This window comes from Vipera ursinii (genome assembly GCF_947247035.1).
Source record: "Vipera ursinii genome assembly, chromosome: 2".
Classification (NCBI taxonomy): domain Eukaryota; kingdom Metazoa; phylum Chordata; class Lepidosauria; order Squamata; family Viperidae; genus Vipera; species Vipera ursinii.
Window position 1 is genome coordinate 157,496,660 of NC_139513.1, and position 16,394 is coordinate 157,513,053.

At 45.3% G+C, this 16,394-nt stretch overlaps 1 protein-coding gene across 2 annotated transcripts in view; it reads right to left on the minus strand.

Moving 5' to 3' along the window:
- Window positions 1–16,394, minus strand: part of ATP13A1 (ATPase 13A1) — a 39,819-nt gene that overhangs the window by 5,187 nt on the left and 18,238 nt on the right. Inside the window, exons 14-22 of one of the 2 annotated variants that reach the window (XM_083353987.1) lie at window positions 15,140–15,315; window positions 12,539–12,649; window positions 10,486–10,611; window positions 9,569–9,677; window positions 9,009–9,208; window positions 8,229–8,325; window positions 7,197–7,381; window positions 5,919–6,036; window positions 4,921–5,117 (exon numbers count right to left, since the gene is read on the minus strand). In XM_083353987.1, coding sequence (XP_083210113.1) covers window positions 4,921–5,117; window positions 5,919–6,036; window positions 7,197–7,381; window positions 8,229–8,325; window positions 9,009–9,208; window positions 9,569–9,677; window positions 10,486–10,611; window positions 12,539–12,649; window positions 15,140–15,315 — 1,319 coding nt within the window. The remainder of the gene's footprint in view (window positions 1–4,920; window positions 5,118–5,918; window positions 6,037–7,196; window positions 7,382–8,228; window positions 8,326–9,008; window positions 9,209–9,568; window positions 9,678–10,485; window positions 10,612–12,538; window positions 12,650–15,139; window positions 15,316–16,394) is intronic. The other variant, XM_083353988.1, reaches the window with a different exon arrangement.

Consider the following 16,394-nt stretch of genomic DNA (forward strand, 5'->3'; position numbering starts at 1 on the left):
GTGGAGGAAGCAGTTTGCAAAGCAGCCGAAATGGGGGTATATAGAGGATGGGAGGTTCCCACCGAGAGAGCCAGCAGAGTTGTTGTCGAAACGCGTCACACGCCTTTCCAACCACCAGAGAAGGGAGGAATAAGAAAGAAACACACACACACACACACACACACACACATACCAGGAAATCGAGGAAGCTTGCGTAAGATCTGAAGGAGACACAATCGTGGGATAGGCACCGAGCGTGCCGTGGAAAAAAAAGAAAGGGTGGACTTGGGCTCGGCTGGTTTCGCAACGGGAAATGGGAAATCCCCGCAAAAGATGCCGGGGTCGACAGCGTTTTTTCTACCCGGAACAAGCAAACGCTGCCCCAAAACTGGGGCGTTTCAAGCCATGGCTCCTCCGGCAACAGTCGCTTAAGCTGCAGTTCATCCGGTTCCCCCAGCCTTTCCAAATATTCCAGGCTGGAGCATTCACTCCCTCCGCAGTTCCTCCAGCCATTACGAGCCGTTTCTGGTTAAGTTCAAACAAATACAAGCAGATTCAAGCCGTGGCTCTTTCCGCCCCGAAAATCAGCTGATCGGGCGTTTCAAGCCGCAACTTGCTTTGTAATGGCTGGAGGAACTGCAGAGGAGGTCTTGCCGGGAGATTGTGGCCGTTTTGAAACGCCGCGGCTTGAAACGCCCGATCATAAATACGTGTAAATACGCGCGCAGGCACACACTCGCCCAGCCGCGCGCTTCGCCCAGCTTCTCGCGGGGAGTTTGCAAGCCCTTTGTTTCTCTTCAGGGCCGTCAGAAGGGCGAGCAAGTCTCTGCCCTGCCCTGCCCTGCCCTGCCGTGGGGGTGGGGAGCCAAGCGCGCGTCAGCAGCGTCAGGCAAAGTAGCTCACATGCAAAACAAGCCCGGCAGAGGAGCCGGAGCAGCTCCGCTGCTGGGGGCGCGTCTCGGCCGGGCCTTGCAGGATCTGGGCCGGGCTCCTCTGCTCGCCGCTCCGGCTCCTCTGCCAGGCTTGTTTCGCGTGCGAGCTACTTTGCCGGCCGCTGCTGAGGGAAGATCTCTGGAGAGGAGCATAAGGTGAGCTGCTGCATTTCCCAGCCTCGGCTTATACTCGAGTCACTAACTTTTTCCATTTTGGGGGGTAAAATTAGGGGTCTCGGCTTATATTCGAGTCGGCTTATACTCAAGTATATACGGTGCTTTGGGTCATTGTCCTGTTGCATCACCCATCCTCTGCGGAGCTTCAGTTGGCGGACAGATGGTCGTACATTTTCCTGCAAAATGTCCTGATAAACTCGAATTCATTTTCCCATCAATGACAACAATCCGTCCAGGCCCTGAGGCAGCAAAGCAGCCCCAAACCATGATGCTCCCTGCGCCATGTTTTACAGTGGGGATGAGGTTTTGATGTTGGTGTGCTGTGCCTTTTTTTCTCCACACAGTGTTGTGTGTTTTTCCCAAACAACTCAATTTTGGTTTCAACTGTCCACAGTATATTTTGCCAGTAGTGCTGTGGAACATCCAGGTGCTCTTTTGCAAACTTCAAACGTGGACAGATAAAACCAAAATTGAGTTATTTGGGAAAAACACACAACACTATGTGTGGAGAAAAAAAGGCACAGCACACCAACATCAAAACCTCATCCCCACTGTAAAACATGGCGGAGGGAGCATCATGGTTTGGGGCTGCTTTGCTGCCTCAGGGCTTGGACGGATTGTTGTCATTGATGGGAAAATGAATTCCAGAGTTTATCAGGACATTTTGCAGGAAAATGTACGACCATCTGTCCGCCAACTGAAGCTCCGCAGAGGATGGGTGATGCAACAGGACAATGACCCAAGGCATACAAGTAATTCAACAAAACAGTGGCTTCAACAGAACAGAATACGCCTTCTGGAGTGGCCCAGTCAGAGTCCTGACCTCAACCCGATTGAAATGCTGTGGCATGACCTTAAGAGAGCGATTCACACCAGACATCCCAAGAATATTGCTACACTGAAATAGTTTTGTGCAGAAGAGTGGTCCAAAATTACTCCAGATCGTTGTGCAGGTCTGATCTGCAACTACAGGAAATGTTTGGTTGAGGTTATTGCTGCCAAAGAAGGGTCAACCAGTTATTAAGTCCAAAGGTTCACATACTTTTTCCACCCTGCACTGTGAATGTTTCCATCTTATCTTCAATTAAAACATGACAACAGCTAATGTTTGTGTAGTATTATTTTAAGCAGACTGTGTTTTTCTATTGTTGTGACTTACGTGACGTTTAGAGCGCATTTTATGGCCAATTCATGCAAAAAACCACATAATCCCAAAGGGTTCACATACTTTTTCTTGCAACTGTACTTTTGCAACTCTATTAGTGCCAGCAGTCTCTTGTTTTAGAGCAATGTGCAAGCAAAAATATAAGCAATGAACAACACTTAATTTTGATGAGGGTATGCCAGAGACAGACAACACCCCACACAAAAAACAAAGAAAAATATTACATTTATTCCCTGATCTAGAGGGTTCAAGTGCCCATAAAAATCAGATGAAACTCTTTTTTAAAAAAATCAAAACATTAAAAAATCTAAGAGAAAATGTTCTATTTCTCTGTTGAGAAGGGCAGCAGGCATTTTTTATACCGAATTCTAATCCAAACATTTTTCAGTGGATGAGATATGTGTCTACAATGTTTCCTATTGGGGAGCTAGTTTAATATTTTCAAAATACTTTAAAAGAATTTCCTTGACCAAATTTTCTGTAATTTGGTTCGGCATAGGTGCTTACCCAATTTTACCCCAGGGTAAAAATATTGTTCCACTGAAACTAAACTTCAGTCATTAAAATATGGTTTGGGGTTATTGATTCTTAGCTGGAAAAACAAAATCTAAGTAGTTCTCACTTATCAACCACAAAGGGAACTGGCAACTCTGTCTCTAAGCAGCACAGTATTAAATGTGGTATCACTTGACCAGGACAACGTATTGTCATTTTCGGGTGCAGTCCTTAAACATGACATTACATGACTGCAATTTCCTGCTGACTTTCCCATTGACTTTTCTTGGCAGAAGCCAGCTATTAAGGTTGCAAATGGCAACCATGTGACCATGGGGAGGGGCCTTCAACCATTGTAATTATGCACTGGTTGCCAAACACCCAAATTGCAATCGCATGACCATGGGGACTCTGCGATGGCCGCAACTTCAATGACTGATCACTGAATGAGTGATTGGTATAAGTGAGAACAATTCCTTGCATTTTCTTTTGGTTTTGTGCACATCCTTACATGCCACAGAACCAAACTTTATGGCCAGCTTACTGCCTTTCGAAGGTTCTAGTCCCGTGGTGGCAAACCTATGGCACGTGTGCCACAGGTGGCACGCAAAGCCCTCTCTATGGGTACCGCACGCCGTCGCCCCAGTCCTAGGCCTTCAGCTGGGTTTAATAAAACCTTTTCGCTTTAGGCCTCCACCGCCATGTGCAAAAAAAAAAAAAAAGGTTCAATCAATCAATTTCAACCTCGCAAAAAAAAGATCTCACAAAGTTGGAATTGATTGATTGAACTTTTTAGTCCCACCCAGTCTGCTGTTACCACCGCAGCTACGCCCACCCAATGGGCCATGCCCACCCAATTGGCCACACCCACCCAATTGGCCACGCCCACCCAGCAGCTGACAATACATAAGTGGGTTTTGGGTTACAGTTTGGACACTCGGTCTCTAAAAGGTTCGCCATCGAAGTCTAATGCAGAGGTCCCCAACCTTTTTGGCGCCAGGAACCGGTTTCATGGAAGACAATTTTTCCATGAACCGGGGGGGGGGGGGGAGGTTTCAGGATGATTCATTATATTTATTCTAAATTTTCTAAATAAACAAATAATGCACTTTATTTCTATTATTATTACATTGTATTAGATAAGGCCAGTGACTTTCTGCTTTCAAGAGAGTGGGAAGGAAAAGAGACAATCCTAAACTCAGCCTTCCAGCAAAACAAATCAAAGATCCAGCACGTTGAGGAAGTGCTGAGAAAATCATTCAAAGACGGCCGGGGGGGGGCACTGTGCAAGCCCAGCAGCCTTGGAAAAGGTGCAGATGAGAGAGGGATTCCCTTGGAGACACAGTGCTTAAGGGGAAAAATGTAGCTTTTCCCTCCCCCCTCCCCAGCCGTGTAGGACCGCGCTTGGCTTGCAAACTTGAGAGCTGCAGGAAGAAAGGGGCATGAAAACACACACACACACACACACACACACACACACACACACACACACCAAATTAAACCACAAAAAGCAGGCAGGAAATTGCCAAAACATGAGGCATCTGGAGCACCATCAAAACAAGCAAAAAAACTCAGTGATCTTAGAAAAGATGCAAACGAGAAATTCCCTCGCAGTGTTCAAAGTGAAAGCTAGCGTCTCCTTGCCCCTTTTTGCACCCTGAGAAAGCACCCTCACAAACACATACCTTGGGGGGGGGAAACTCCCCCTCCCCATTGCAAGCTTGTGCTTGCCTTGCAAACTTGGGAGACTTGCACGAAGGGAACATGAGCCCAGCTGGGAGGGGGAGAGGAGGAAAGTGAGAAAGAAGAGGAGGAAGAAAAAGTAGCAGGAGGGAGAGGAAGCAGGAGGAGGAGGAGGAGGCAGAAGAAGAGAGAGCACAAGGAGGAGGAGGAAGGATGCTGAGCTGAGATGTTGCAAGCCAGCGTAGCTGCCGGAGAACCTTTGCACTGAGCATGCTGGCTTCTGTCCTGCCACTCTCCCGCCCCTGCAGACTCGGCGCATGCCCCCAGCTGTTCTTAACTGGCCACGGACTGGTACCGGTCCACGGAACGGGGGGGTTGGGGACCCCTGGTCTAATGAACTCAACGGAATGTGGACTCTTCTTATCCACTGACCGCATTTCCTATCTTCCCCTCCGCCTCCAATAAGGCATCTTTCTTCCGTCGTCATACCTTGGATCGGGAGATGAAAAGAAAGCAACCAGCCAGGAGCAAGCCTTGCAGTGTAGCCTGGAAATCACTGAATTTCACACCTTCCAAATAAAGGACGCTCTGGCTGTAGGCCAAGATGAGGGCATTCAGGGCCAAGATCTTGAACATCTGGAGGGTGGTGACCAGTGTACAACGGCCCTGCTTGATCACATGGCAGACTGCAGAAAAGGAGAGAAGATTTCTGCTTAAGATTTTTTTTTCCCATTTCCTTTCAGCCTAGAAAGGCCTCTGGAATTCCAGAGAAGGTTGTGGGAACAGCCAGTTTTTGGCCTCCCAACCTTCAGCTTTCCCAAACGTTTCTTATCGGCCTCTACGTGAATTACAGTGATGAGCACACTCTCCTGGTTCGCACAGGATGGCATGTGGGAGGTTTGGGAAACGCTATGATAGAGCTTTCACATATATCTTTTAGTATCTTGTTTTTGTAATGATCTCATAGGCACCTGAGGAGTTCTCACTACGTATCCAATTATCACTATGTATCCTTTTTTTTTTAGATTGATGGGGTTTATGTAATGTTGTATTTGGTATTCAGAAAAAGGAGGTGAATAAAAGTTCAGGGGGCAGTTGCTCAGGGTTTTGTGTTTTTTAGAGAGACGGGGCTGCCTGGCTGGTTCAGAGCATCTCTATCGACCCGGGTCTGAATTCTTTTCCCTACAAAGGTGACAACACTTTTTCTCCAGCTCTGCTCTATTCCCTTATTCACCGAACTTTCTCTAAGGGGCTCCAGTCTAGATTTTCTAAGTTCTGATACACAAATTAGATTTAAGAGATATACGTCCCTTTCAACATACAGGATTCTACTGATTATGGCATGAAAATAAAAATCACACTGATTACTATCTACACTCGCTGAGAAACTTCCAGATGGATATATGTCACTGCTGTAGAAGGGCAGGGTGGGCCTTAAGTGCAAAACATTCCTCCCTAAGCAGAGACTTCCTTCCTCCCATACTTACTGCACTGTATAGAGGAAAGCTTAGAAGTGAATGGAGCTGCAATACTGGCATCACCCAACTTCACAATGGGTACTTGATCCTCCTCCAAATCTTTTAGCACCTGGCTGATCCTCTCCTGCTAGAAACAAGGGGAGGGAAAAACATCCTTGTTCAATGTACAGCAAGCTCCCAATCAAGCTATCCACACCAAAAGGAGTAGTCCTCAACTTACAACCGTAATTTGGATCGGAATCTTAATGGAGTGAAACATTAAGCGAGGCGCTCAGATGCCTGCTTTACTCAATGACTGCAATCCCGGCACTCCCAGTTGTGGTGGTGAAGCTATCTTACTTCATTAAGCCAAGTCCCAAGAAAGGAGTGTGGGGTGCCTCAGGAGGCTCTGTTTGGGAGCTGAAATTTGCCCCCTGCCAAAATCCAAGCAGGGTTTTCAATCCCTGAGCAGAGAGACACTCACACATGGCCTGTGCCGGGCCTCCCGGTCCCCAAGGCATCCCAGGCACCTTACCCTACTGCCCTGCCTTTATATTCTCTGCTTGGATTTTGACTTCCTCTCGTCTCTGGCAGCTGGCTGAAAAAGCTCCCCTCTGTGTGCAGAAAGAACTTCTCCAGCAGGGTGCAAGACCTTCAGCATTTGAGTTCTGTTTCTCCACCCCAAGACAGGAATTCAGCTCCCCTAGGCAGACAGCTCTTTCAGCTAGCCCTCAGAGACGTGGGGGGAGTCCTCTCAGCAAGGGGCAGCAGTTTGCAAACTTCCCCGCTGGCTTCCCCATTAATTTTCTGGGAAGCCGACAGAGAGCGCATATGGCAATCACACAATCGCGGGGCGCCTAGCAGTCGGTCATAAAGGCAAAAGCCCAGACTGCGACCGTGTGACTGTGGCACTGGTGGTCCAATGTTCTGCGATGGCCAAAAGCAACCCTTTCTGAGGCTGTTTTAATTCCAGACCATCATTAAACCAACAGCCGTACGTCGAGGACATATCTGTCTCTAAAATAAACCCCCATACAGAAAAGCTGCGGTTCTCTAGGAACGGGAAAGACAAGAGGACCACCCCCGTTCAATCCAAAGTGTCGGGAATTTAAGAAATTCCAGGTGTGCTGAGCTGGAATTCCTACAATCCCCATTCATTTGAGCGTTGTTTCTACGTGCTCCGAGTTAAGGATTTGTAGACGGGAGTTCTGCCTTTCCCTTCACTCTCCTCCACCCCGGTTCAGAAAGGAAAAGAAACTCCAGAAGCATAACTGAGGCAAGAGAAGCAGAACAGATCTGACAACCTACTCGTTGTACGGCAAGCTGCTCCTCCCTGAGAGACATGAGCCTGTGTTTGGCAGCTCGGGAGGTGGGCCTCAGGTTGCTCCCAACAAGAGAAGAGGAGGCAGCAGGTCTCCCGTCAGCTACTGCATCGCGAGGCTTTTTTCTGCGCTCGGGGATTCGCTCCGGGGCATTGGCTAGTAGAGCCACACCTGCAAGAGTGAACCACATCCCTGATGACACAAGCAAGCTGTTTTCAGGGCAGGTGAAAACAGGGCTAATGAGTCAAAAAAACGACGATCATGAAACATGGATATTAATAATGCTTGACACGCTCCATCTGCTATCGTTTACAGAATGTGGGATTAAAAAAGCCACACAAAAGGCAGAAACATGGAAGCCGACCTTTTTAGCGGAGGTTTTGAAGCGTAAATGCAACTTTGATTTGGTCGTGTAGATCAGCGTTTCCCAACCTTAGGAACTTGAAGATGCGTGGACTTCAACGCTATGCTGGCTGGGGAATTCTGGGAGTTGAAGTCCACGCATCTTCAAGTTCCTAAGGTTGGGAAACGCTGGTGTAGATACAATGTAAATATATACATATAATACAAATATATAAATTCATTAGACAAATAAATGATTTAAATAAAACAGGATGGCCTGTTTGACTTTGCACTGATAGGGCTTTTAATCAAACCAATTGATCCCCCTTGCAGAAATATCGATATAATTAGTTGTGAAGAAAGATTAAGTGTTTAATCAAGTAATCCAATCAGTCAAAAGACAGTAACAGTTAAATAGTTTAGAGTCTAATTGGTCAGCAGATACCTACAATTTACAGTAACACAGTTTGTAACAAGGCATCTCCTCCTGGGTGAGGATAGAATGCTTCTCAGATGCTTGTTCCAACGAGTGCATGAATCACTTCAAAATAAAGTATCCCCCCTTTTTTTTAGAATCACAATTCATGGAAAGTTAATTAAAAAAAACAATTAAAACGCACAATAAACAGGCCCGGTTTCCATCCAAATGACAATCTTTAAATGAATTACCACTCACCCACATCAGCATGCTTCAAAGCCCCCACGTCATTAGTGCCATCCCCACACATCAGAGTCACATAGCCAAGTCCTTTCAATGTTGTGATCACAAATTCCTATAATGGGAAAATAAAGAATCAACAAAGAAAATTTGCATAAAATTGCCCAGGGCACAGGTTCTCGACATTTGCAATTCTGTACAGGAAGTCCTCAACTTACGACTGTAATTAAGTCCAGAATTATGGTCACAAGAAATTACTGTTGTAAGTCAATGTATCATGTCGCTACATCTGAGTTTTTGATATTTTTTTGTAGCAGTCATTAAGCAAGGCCATCCCCTCCCCCAAAGGACTTTTTGTTTTTGGCTGGAAACCTATAAATTATGGAAGAGAGGTTTCTATTCTCAGGTAAGATTTAGCGAAAGAAGAAAGAAAGAAAGAAAGAAAGAAAGAAAGAAAGAAAGAAAGAAAGAAAGAAAGAAAGAAAGAAAGGAAGGAAGGAAGGAAGGAAGGAAGGAAGGAAGGAAGGAAGGAAGGAAGGAAGGAAGGAAGGAAGGAAGGAAGGAAGGAAGGAAGGAAGGAAGGAAGGAAGGAAGGAAGAAAAAGAAAGAAAGAAAGAAAGAAAGAAAGAAGAAAGAAAGAAAGAAAGAAAGAAAGGAAAGAAAGAAAGAAAGAAAGAAAGAAAGAAAGAAAGAAAGAAAGAAAGAAAGAAAGAAAGAAAGAAAGAAAGAGCCTCACAATCTGTTAATCAGCCAAGGGGGCAGTAAGGGCTGGGTATTAAAAGATAACAGGCTACCTGCCTTCTGCTTGGGTGCAACACGTGCAAAGACCTGGATGTGTGGAATGAGTTTCAGCAGCAGCCGGGAGTCTGTAGCCTGCAGGTGAGCAAGACCCTCCCCTGTGATGCACAGGTTGTGGTCGCTGGTCAGTTCCTGCAGTGAGTCTGGGACAACTGGGAGGACAGTAGCGCCGCTGATGGATTGCCACCTCCAATCGGAGCCTAGAGCAGAGAAGGGAATTAAGCACAGGGAGGTAGGTGGCTGTCTGTCTGGTAGCACTCATCCAGGAAAAGTACTCATGGAGAACAGGGGAATAATTCTCCTCGACACCACAGACTGAAAACCAATCACCCAGTGGAAAGCCATTGTAAACAACAAGCAGCAGCAACGACCAAAACAGCACCGGGTGATTTTACTGGCTCCCAGGAAAAAATGGGCTAGGCGGTGACTTACATGTCCTAAAGAGCAAATGCTGCAAAAAGTGACAACATGCTCTGTGCAAAGTTGCAGCACCATCTGTCTTCTCTCCCTCCCTCCTCTCAGACGGTTGTTGTTGTTGTTGTTGTTGTTTTTACCTTTACCTTTACTAGCAGATGGCTGCAAAATGAGAGTCTGCTCCTTTTGGGTGAAGTGCAGCTCCTGGGCCACGTGGCAAGCAGTCAGTGGGCTGTCACCTGTTATCATCACTACCTGTAGAATGGGGGGGGGGTAAAGGGCAGGTTTGTGCCACATGACTATATGCAACATGCAGTGAAGCCGCTCTGCGGAAATGGCCCATCTGCTCCAGAACTACTGCTTGAAAAAAGCATTCTGGAAAACGTGCGTACAAAAGCAGCATACTGGCCTGTGGTAATTTTTTTTTAAAAAATACAGCCTTGCTGAAGGGTGCGTTTCCTCTCCCCCTCCCCAAGCAATTTTGGAAACGCAGCTTTGATCCTTTTGTCTCTCAAATAAGAACATCCCATCTTGTGTAATGGGGTAAAGAGGGAATACCCATGCTGCAAAGAGGAAACGTTGTGCTTGCCTATGTCCTCCACTCCAAACAAGAGAAATATATCCCATCCAAAAGAAGAACTGTTCAACTCCCATAGCAATATGCCTACAGATGCTGAGAACAGAACAGCATGGCAGGGCTGCTTGCAAGCAAGCCTGGGAGCTCTCCAAGGCTTTATCAGCTCCTGAGGAAAAATTGGATGCCTGACTGGGTGGTGTTTTTTTCGTCTGCTCCTGCAGGATTTCTTCTGTTTGCTTAGCTGTTCTTCAAAGACTTATTCTGCTGCCCTAGCCGATTTAATCTAAGAACGCGTAGACAAAAAGATACCGTAATAAATTTCATCCCTTTGGATTGGAGGAGGTGACAAAAGAGCAGTGCAGATCCCGACAAACAGGAAGAGGGGATGAAGAATTAGGAGGGCTGGTGAAATTATGGAAACTGGCTCAAACATTTGCCTAGGCCCCTCTTCTTGGTTCCTTCCACAGTTTCTCAGCCACAACTCACACGGTGGGAAGCGTTCAGGATCTCCCGGATAACTGGCTTCGAGTCGACTTTAAGAGGGCAGGAAACTACAATGAAGCCTGTGAACCTCAGGTCACATTCCAGGGCCTCCCGCTTTATTTCTCGTGCCTTTGAATAGGAAATACATAAAATGATTATAGCAAAGACTTTTTTACATTAATGTAACATCCCTCACCTCCCCCCCCCCACCAATGAATGATAACTTGGAAATCATTGCGTGCCCTTCTAAAAGTCACATAATTAAGTATATTTAAGATGTGGATCCAGATTACATTTAAATATTTTTTTTTCCTCCCTACTCCAACATCTTTATGACTTCCATGTTTTATGATTCTACTTTCATTCCATGTTGGTCCCGAGTTAGATAATATGCTTCTTAAGTGGGATTTGATTTCAAATTGATTATTGATTTGGGCCTATTGTTGTTGTTAGCTGTGAAGTCGTGTCCGACCCATCGCGACCCTATGGACAACGTTCCTCCAGGCCTTCCTGTCCTCTACCATCTTCTGGAGTCCATTTAAGCTCACGCCTACTGCTTCAGTGACTCCATCCAGCCACCTCATTCTCTGTCGTCCCCTTCTTCTCTTGCCCTCAATCTTTCCCAGCATTAGGCTCTTCTCCAGTGAGTCCTTCCTTCTCATTAGGTGGCCAAAGTATTTGAGTTTTAGCTTCAGGATCTGGCCTTCTAAAGAGCAGTCAGGGTTGATCTCCTCTAAGACTGACCGGTTTGATCGCCTTGCAGTCCAAGGGACTCGCAGGAGTCTTCTCCAGCACCATAGTTCAAAGGCCTCAATTCTTTGGCGCTCAGCCTTTCTTACGGTCCAACTTTCACAGCCATACATTGCAACTGGGAAGACCATAGCCTTGACTATACGCACTTTTGTTGACAGGGTGATGTCTCTGCTTTTTAGTGTGCTGTCTAGATTTGCCCTGGCTTTCCTCCCCAGGAGCAAGCGTCTTTTAATTTCTTGTTGGGCCTATTACGTTCCATCAAATAACCAGTGTGCTTTTTTTTATTCAACAAAGCAAACCATGCCACAGCACAAGGCATGAATCCAACCGCTGCCAGTAGGTTCCCTTCCTGGAACAACCCATTCTTACACATCTCGCCACCCAGCTTTTCTCCAGTCTGTCGTCTTCTCTTTAAATTCACTGGAAACTGTTTGTCTTCAAGTTCATTCTCAGTTGCAGCATATTGCAATTCAGGAGGTTTTATGTCGCAAAACACCGACCTCTTCTTATCATACCCAGGAAACTCATTCACACCAGTTGCTCCGTTCACGCTTTCGCTTTGGTTGGTTCTCTCCCTATTGCTTGCTTGCTGCCTGCTGCAGCGACAGCAGACCATACCCCTGCTCTGTACAGTTCTTCACTACTGCAATTGCTCAAGTCTTTGCTATGCAAGGCCACGCTGCCTGCACTTCTACGGCTTATTATTTTGCCCTCTTCGTCTCTTTCTAACTCCTTCACCCCATCCATTGCCTTGGGCGTCTCTTACAGAGCAGCTTTCCAAGCAGCAACTGTGCCGTTTGCGTTTCAAGTACAGCATCGCTATACTGCCTAAGCTACAACAAACACACACACACACACACACATACCCCACAAAAAGCAGGCTTCATTGTAAATTTGCTACATGAGAAGCAGCCTTCCTTCTGCTTATTTAGAATTCGGTGGTTCCTTTCCCCGGCAGGAGGAGAGAGGGCTTCACATTAAGAAAGGAGGCATTAAGAGGCTTTAGTCTTCTGCAAGTCTTCAATGAGACCTTCAGAATATACAGAGGATGGTTTGCTACCAAGAAGAAACTGGAATAATTCAATTAAGATGGTTGCTGCCATTGCTTTCTCTCCCACTCACCCCTGCAAGTGTGAAGTAAACATGGAATACCCTGTTTTAAAAGGGAGCACGTAAGCCACTGCCTATAAATCTAACGGGATTACTGAGTTATCATAGACGGATTGCATCTCCCAGAGCACCAAAATAGCTTACGGCACATATGAGCTTGCATAGCTATGGGGGAAGATGATTTGAAACTTACTTGCTGATGAGTGAGGTGCCCCAATTCTTTGTAGCCAAGGGCCAAAACTCTGGCTCCCTCACGTGATATCTCTGTGTGAATAGCATCATAGGTACTTGGGCACTGAGAGAACTGCACAAAAAGACAGCAACCGTTACAAGAAATACTGCTAAAAGAAAAATCTCTAACCCAACCGACAGTTACGTTCAGATAAAAAAGGGTGTCAAGACAGGAAGGACACACACGTCACCGTGAGATACCGAAGAGACTTCCAGCATAGGCAGAGAAGTTCAGGATCCTTCAGCCAATGTTATGTTGCTCCAAACGGGCATCCTTCCAGGTATATTGGCATTATGGCTGCCAAATTTGCAGCCAATGATTATGGTTGAGGATACTGGAGCAATAGCCCTAATATACAGTGTTTCTCTGAAAATAAGATCGGGTCTTACTTTATTTTTTTTAACCTCCGAAAGAGGCACCAGGTCTTATTTTGGGGGAATGTCTTACTCACCTTCGGCAATGACAGCTCTGCCCAGCAGGTCCACTTCGTCTGGGGCCAAAGGAGCACCTTCATTCTGCAGCTGCATTCCGGCCTGCATTTCACAGTCAGGCCTTTCCAGAAGGCCTCTGCAGCCAAGGACCGAGCTATGGATTCAATCCATAGCTTGGTCCTCAGCTGCAGAGGTCTTGCAGAACCGAGCTATGAATTGAATCCATAGCTCGGTTCTTTGCTGCAGTGGCCTTCCAGAAAGGCCTCTGACTGAGAAATGCAGGCCTGGCTGCAGAAGACACCACAGAAGAAGTGGGCTAGCGAGGAGAGGCCTGGCTGCAAGGTGAGTGGGTGTGTGGCATGTGGGGCAGCTCCACACTGCCACCCCCACCCTAGCTTGATTTTTAAGCATGTGCCTCGCCCCCAAACTAGGGCTTATATTGGTGGTAGGCCTTATATTAGGCCCACCCCCCAAAAAAAATCATGCTAGGGCTTATTTTGGGGGTAGGCCTTACTTCAGGGAAACAGGGTAGCTGGAGGGCAGCAGGAGTGTTGGAGGTATCTGCTCTTTGTTCTTCTCTGCTTTACCATACAAAAATAGAAGTTAAGTGATCAAATGGAGAATTACAGATAGTACTGTACTCGACTTACAATCACAGTTGGGACCAGACTTTATGCAATTGAGTTGCACCTAATTTTACAACTTTTTTGCCATGGTTGTTAAGTGAATCACTGCAGCTGTTAAGCAAATCTGGCTTCCCTCATTGACTTTGCTTGTCGGAAGCTGACTGGGAAGATCGCAAGTAGTGATCACATGATCCCGGGACACTGCAACCATCATAAATCTTTGCTGGTTGACAAGGGCCGGAATTTTGATCATATGACCATGGGGATGCTGTGAGGGTTGTAAACGGAAATATATAAATCGAGGACTATCTGTATCAGCCTGTGGACCATAGGAGCGTTCAGTGGAATGCCAATCTACATATAGCTAACCCAGAAAAGCAAGTCTTGTGACAAACGGATCACCATTTATCCACTATTCTTCCGTTCTGAAAAAAAATCTGTTCCTAAAGAGCAACTACACATTTTAATAAATATTACAGAATACAACATTATCATTATGTCTTCTTTTTTTTAAAAAAAGCACACTTGCAACAGATACCAGTTTAGTTGGTTTTATGAAAAGGCTGGACAACTTTATGAAGGAGTAGTCTCTCAGTAGCCAAGGAAGTTTTATCTAACTCAGGTAGAAAGGGAGAGTATAAAGCAGATGAATAAATCAAGTTAAGAGTCGGCATGGCAGATCAGACACTGGACTAACCAGTAACAGAACACCACCTCCATCTTAATTCTCCTTTCCAGGATATTGCACAGCTGATCACGGAGTGCAACTCTCACTTACTTGCATCACATTCCAATCCAAACAGCCAAGACTGTTCTCAATCTGTTCCAGCTTCATATTACACCATAGTATTGTGAAAATTATTTTCCAAGACTTGGAAAAGCATTCTTACAACTAAACTGATGATAATTCATATGGAAATATGGGTGTAGGTGAAAAGTATACCCTATGATTTTCTGTAATAATTACACAGATTTCTCCACTTAATTACAACGGTACAGTTGGGAGTTCTCTTCCCAACCCTATCTGCTTTGACCAACTAAAATAAAATCAGCGATTAGGCACATGCAATAAATGCAAGCTTCTTTGTGCAGCTAACCAAAAGCCATTAAGAATCTCCCATGCCAAAGCAACTTAGATTTGCATACATTCAAGGCATCAATCTCATGGGAGTGTAATTAATTAATCCCATTAATTGTTCCGCTAGTTAACAATCAACCAGCGGAACAGCTTGCCTTCAGTAATTGTGGATGCTTCATCACTGGAGGTTTTTAAGAAGAGATTGGACAGCTACTTATCTGAAATGGTATAGGGTCTCCTGCTTGTGCAGGGGGTTGGAGAAGACCTCCAAAGTCCTGCCCTGTCCGATCCGATTCTCAACTTGAAAAAATGTTTATTAAACAAATGTATATACTGCTTCATGTAAAATATTTTGAAATCCCTTACAATCACATTAAAAAACAGTAACACGTGCACACGGGGAAGGAATTTGCAGACAACAGCTCACCATTTTATGCAGCATCTCCGGGGCCCCTTTCACAGTTGCAATGTAACACAGATCAGTGGAACCGACTTTCTCATAGGAAGCCAAGACCGACATTCTTTTCAGGGCACTGGCAAAATGAAAGCGCTGGTGAATTTTCAGTCCCTGAGTTTTAATACTTCGGGGGAAAACTTTCTCATCTGGAAACAAAGAGATCGGGAAATCCTGAAAGGGTTCAACATTGCAAGCGGTAATCTTCCCTTTGGATTGGGGGGGGGGGTTTGGAGACCAAAAAAAAAAAGCCCTTGTTTGTACCATTTAGCCAAAATGGCAGGAGCACACCTTCTCCCCTTCTTCAACCATGGGACCTACCACGTAATCCCTTTACAAGAGCAGAGGCACTTCCAGAGACTGGAAGTCCCAGTGTACTGCAAAAAGTCTCCAGAATCAGAGTGGTAGGAATTCAGGCAGCGATCCATAGAATATTTGCAGTTCAGTGCAGTGGTTAAGGCATCAGTTTAGAAACCACAAGACCATGAGTTCTAGTCCTGCCTTGGGCACTAAGCCAGCTGAGTAACTTTAAGCTAGTCACACTCTCTCAGCCCTAGGAAGGGAATAAGGGCAAACCAATCCCGAAAAACATTGCTAAAATTGGTCCAGGGAGTCACTAGGATTCAAAAACTGATTTAAAGGCACAAAACCGAAACAATAGGTAAATGTAGAGGCATTTAGGGACACACACATGGCAAAAGGGCATGATCAGCAGGAAATAGTAGGTTTTGCTAGAGTGATATTGCTAACTCCATTATAATAGAGAAAGGTATGAAGCTGGTGATTTGAATACTCCCTAAGGTGAATTGGTTGTGAAAGAGACAATTTTTGCAATGTACACACTAATATTGGGAAACCATATAGTTCCACGTGTTGGTTCACTTACATTGCAAAAAAAGGTTTTTAAAAAAGGAAAGAGACAGAGAAAAGGGTGGGTTTTTTGGGCTTGGTATTGTTCATCAAACCGATAACAAATTGTGAAATGTGTCTAAATCTACTAGGATCAGAATTCCACATCTGATTTGGTTCTCAGCAATAATATATTCTCGGGGAAAGGATCTTGTGACATAAAAGTTAAGGAGGAGATGCTTTAAATATTTTTCTTCGTTAAAACTTGTAAAGGAAAACTAGGAAATATATAATGTTGAGCTCAAAGAGCTATTACAATAACAGATCTTTGAACAGGCAAAGTGAAAACTGATATTCTCAATATATCAGTTGTACTTAT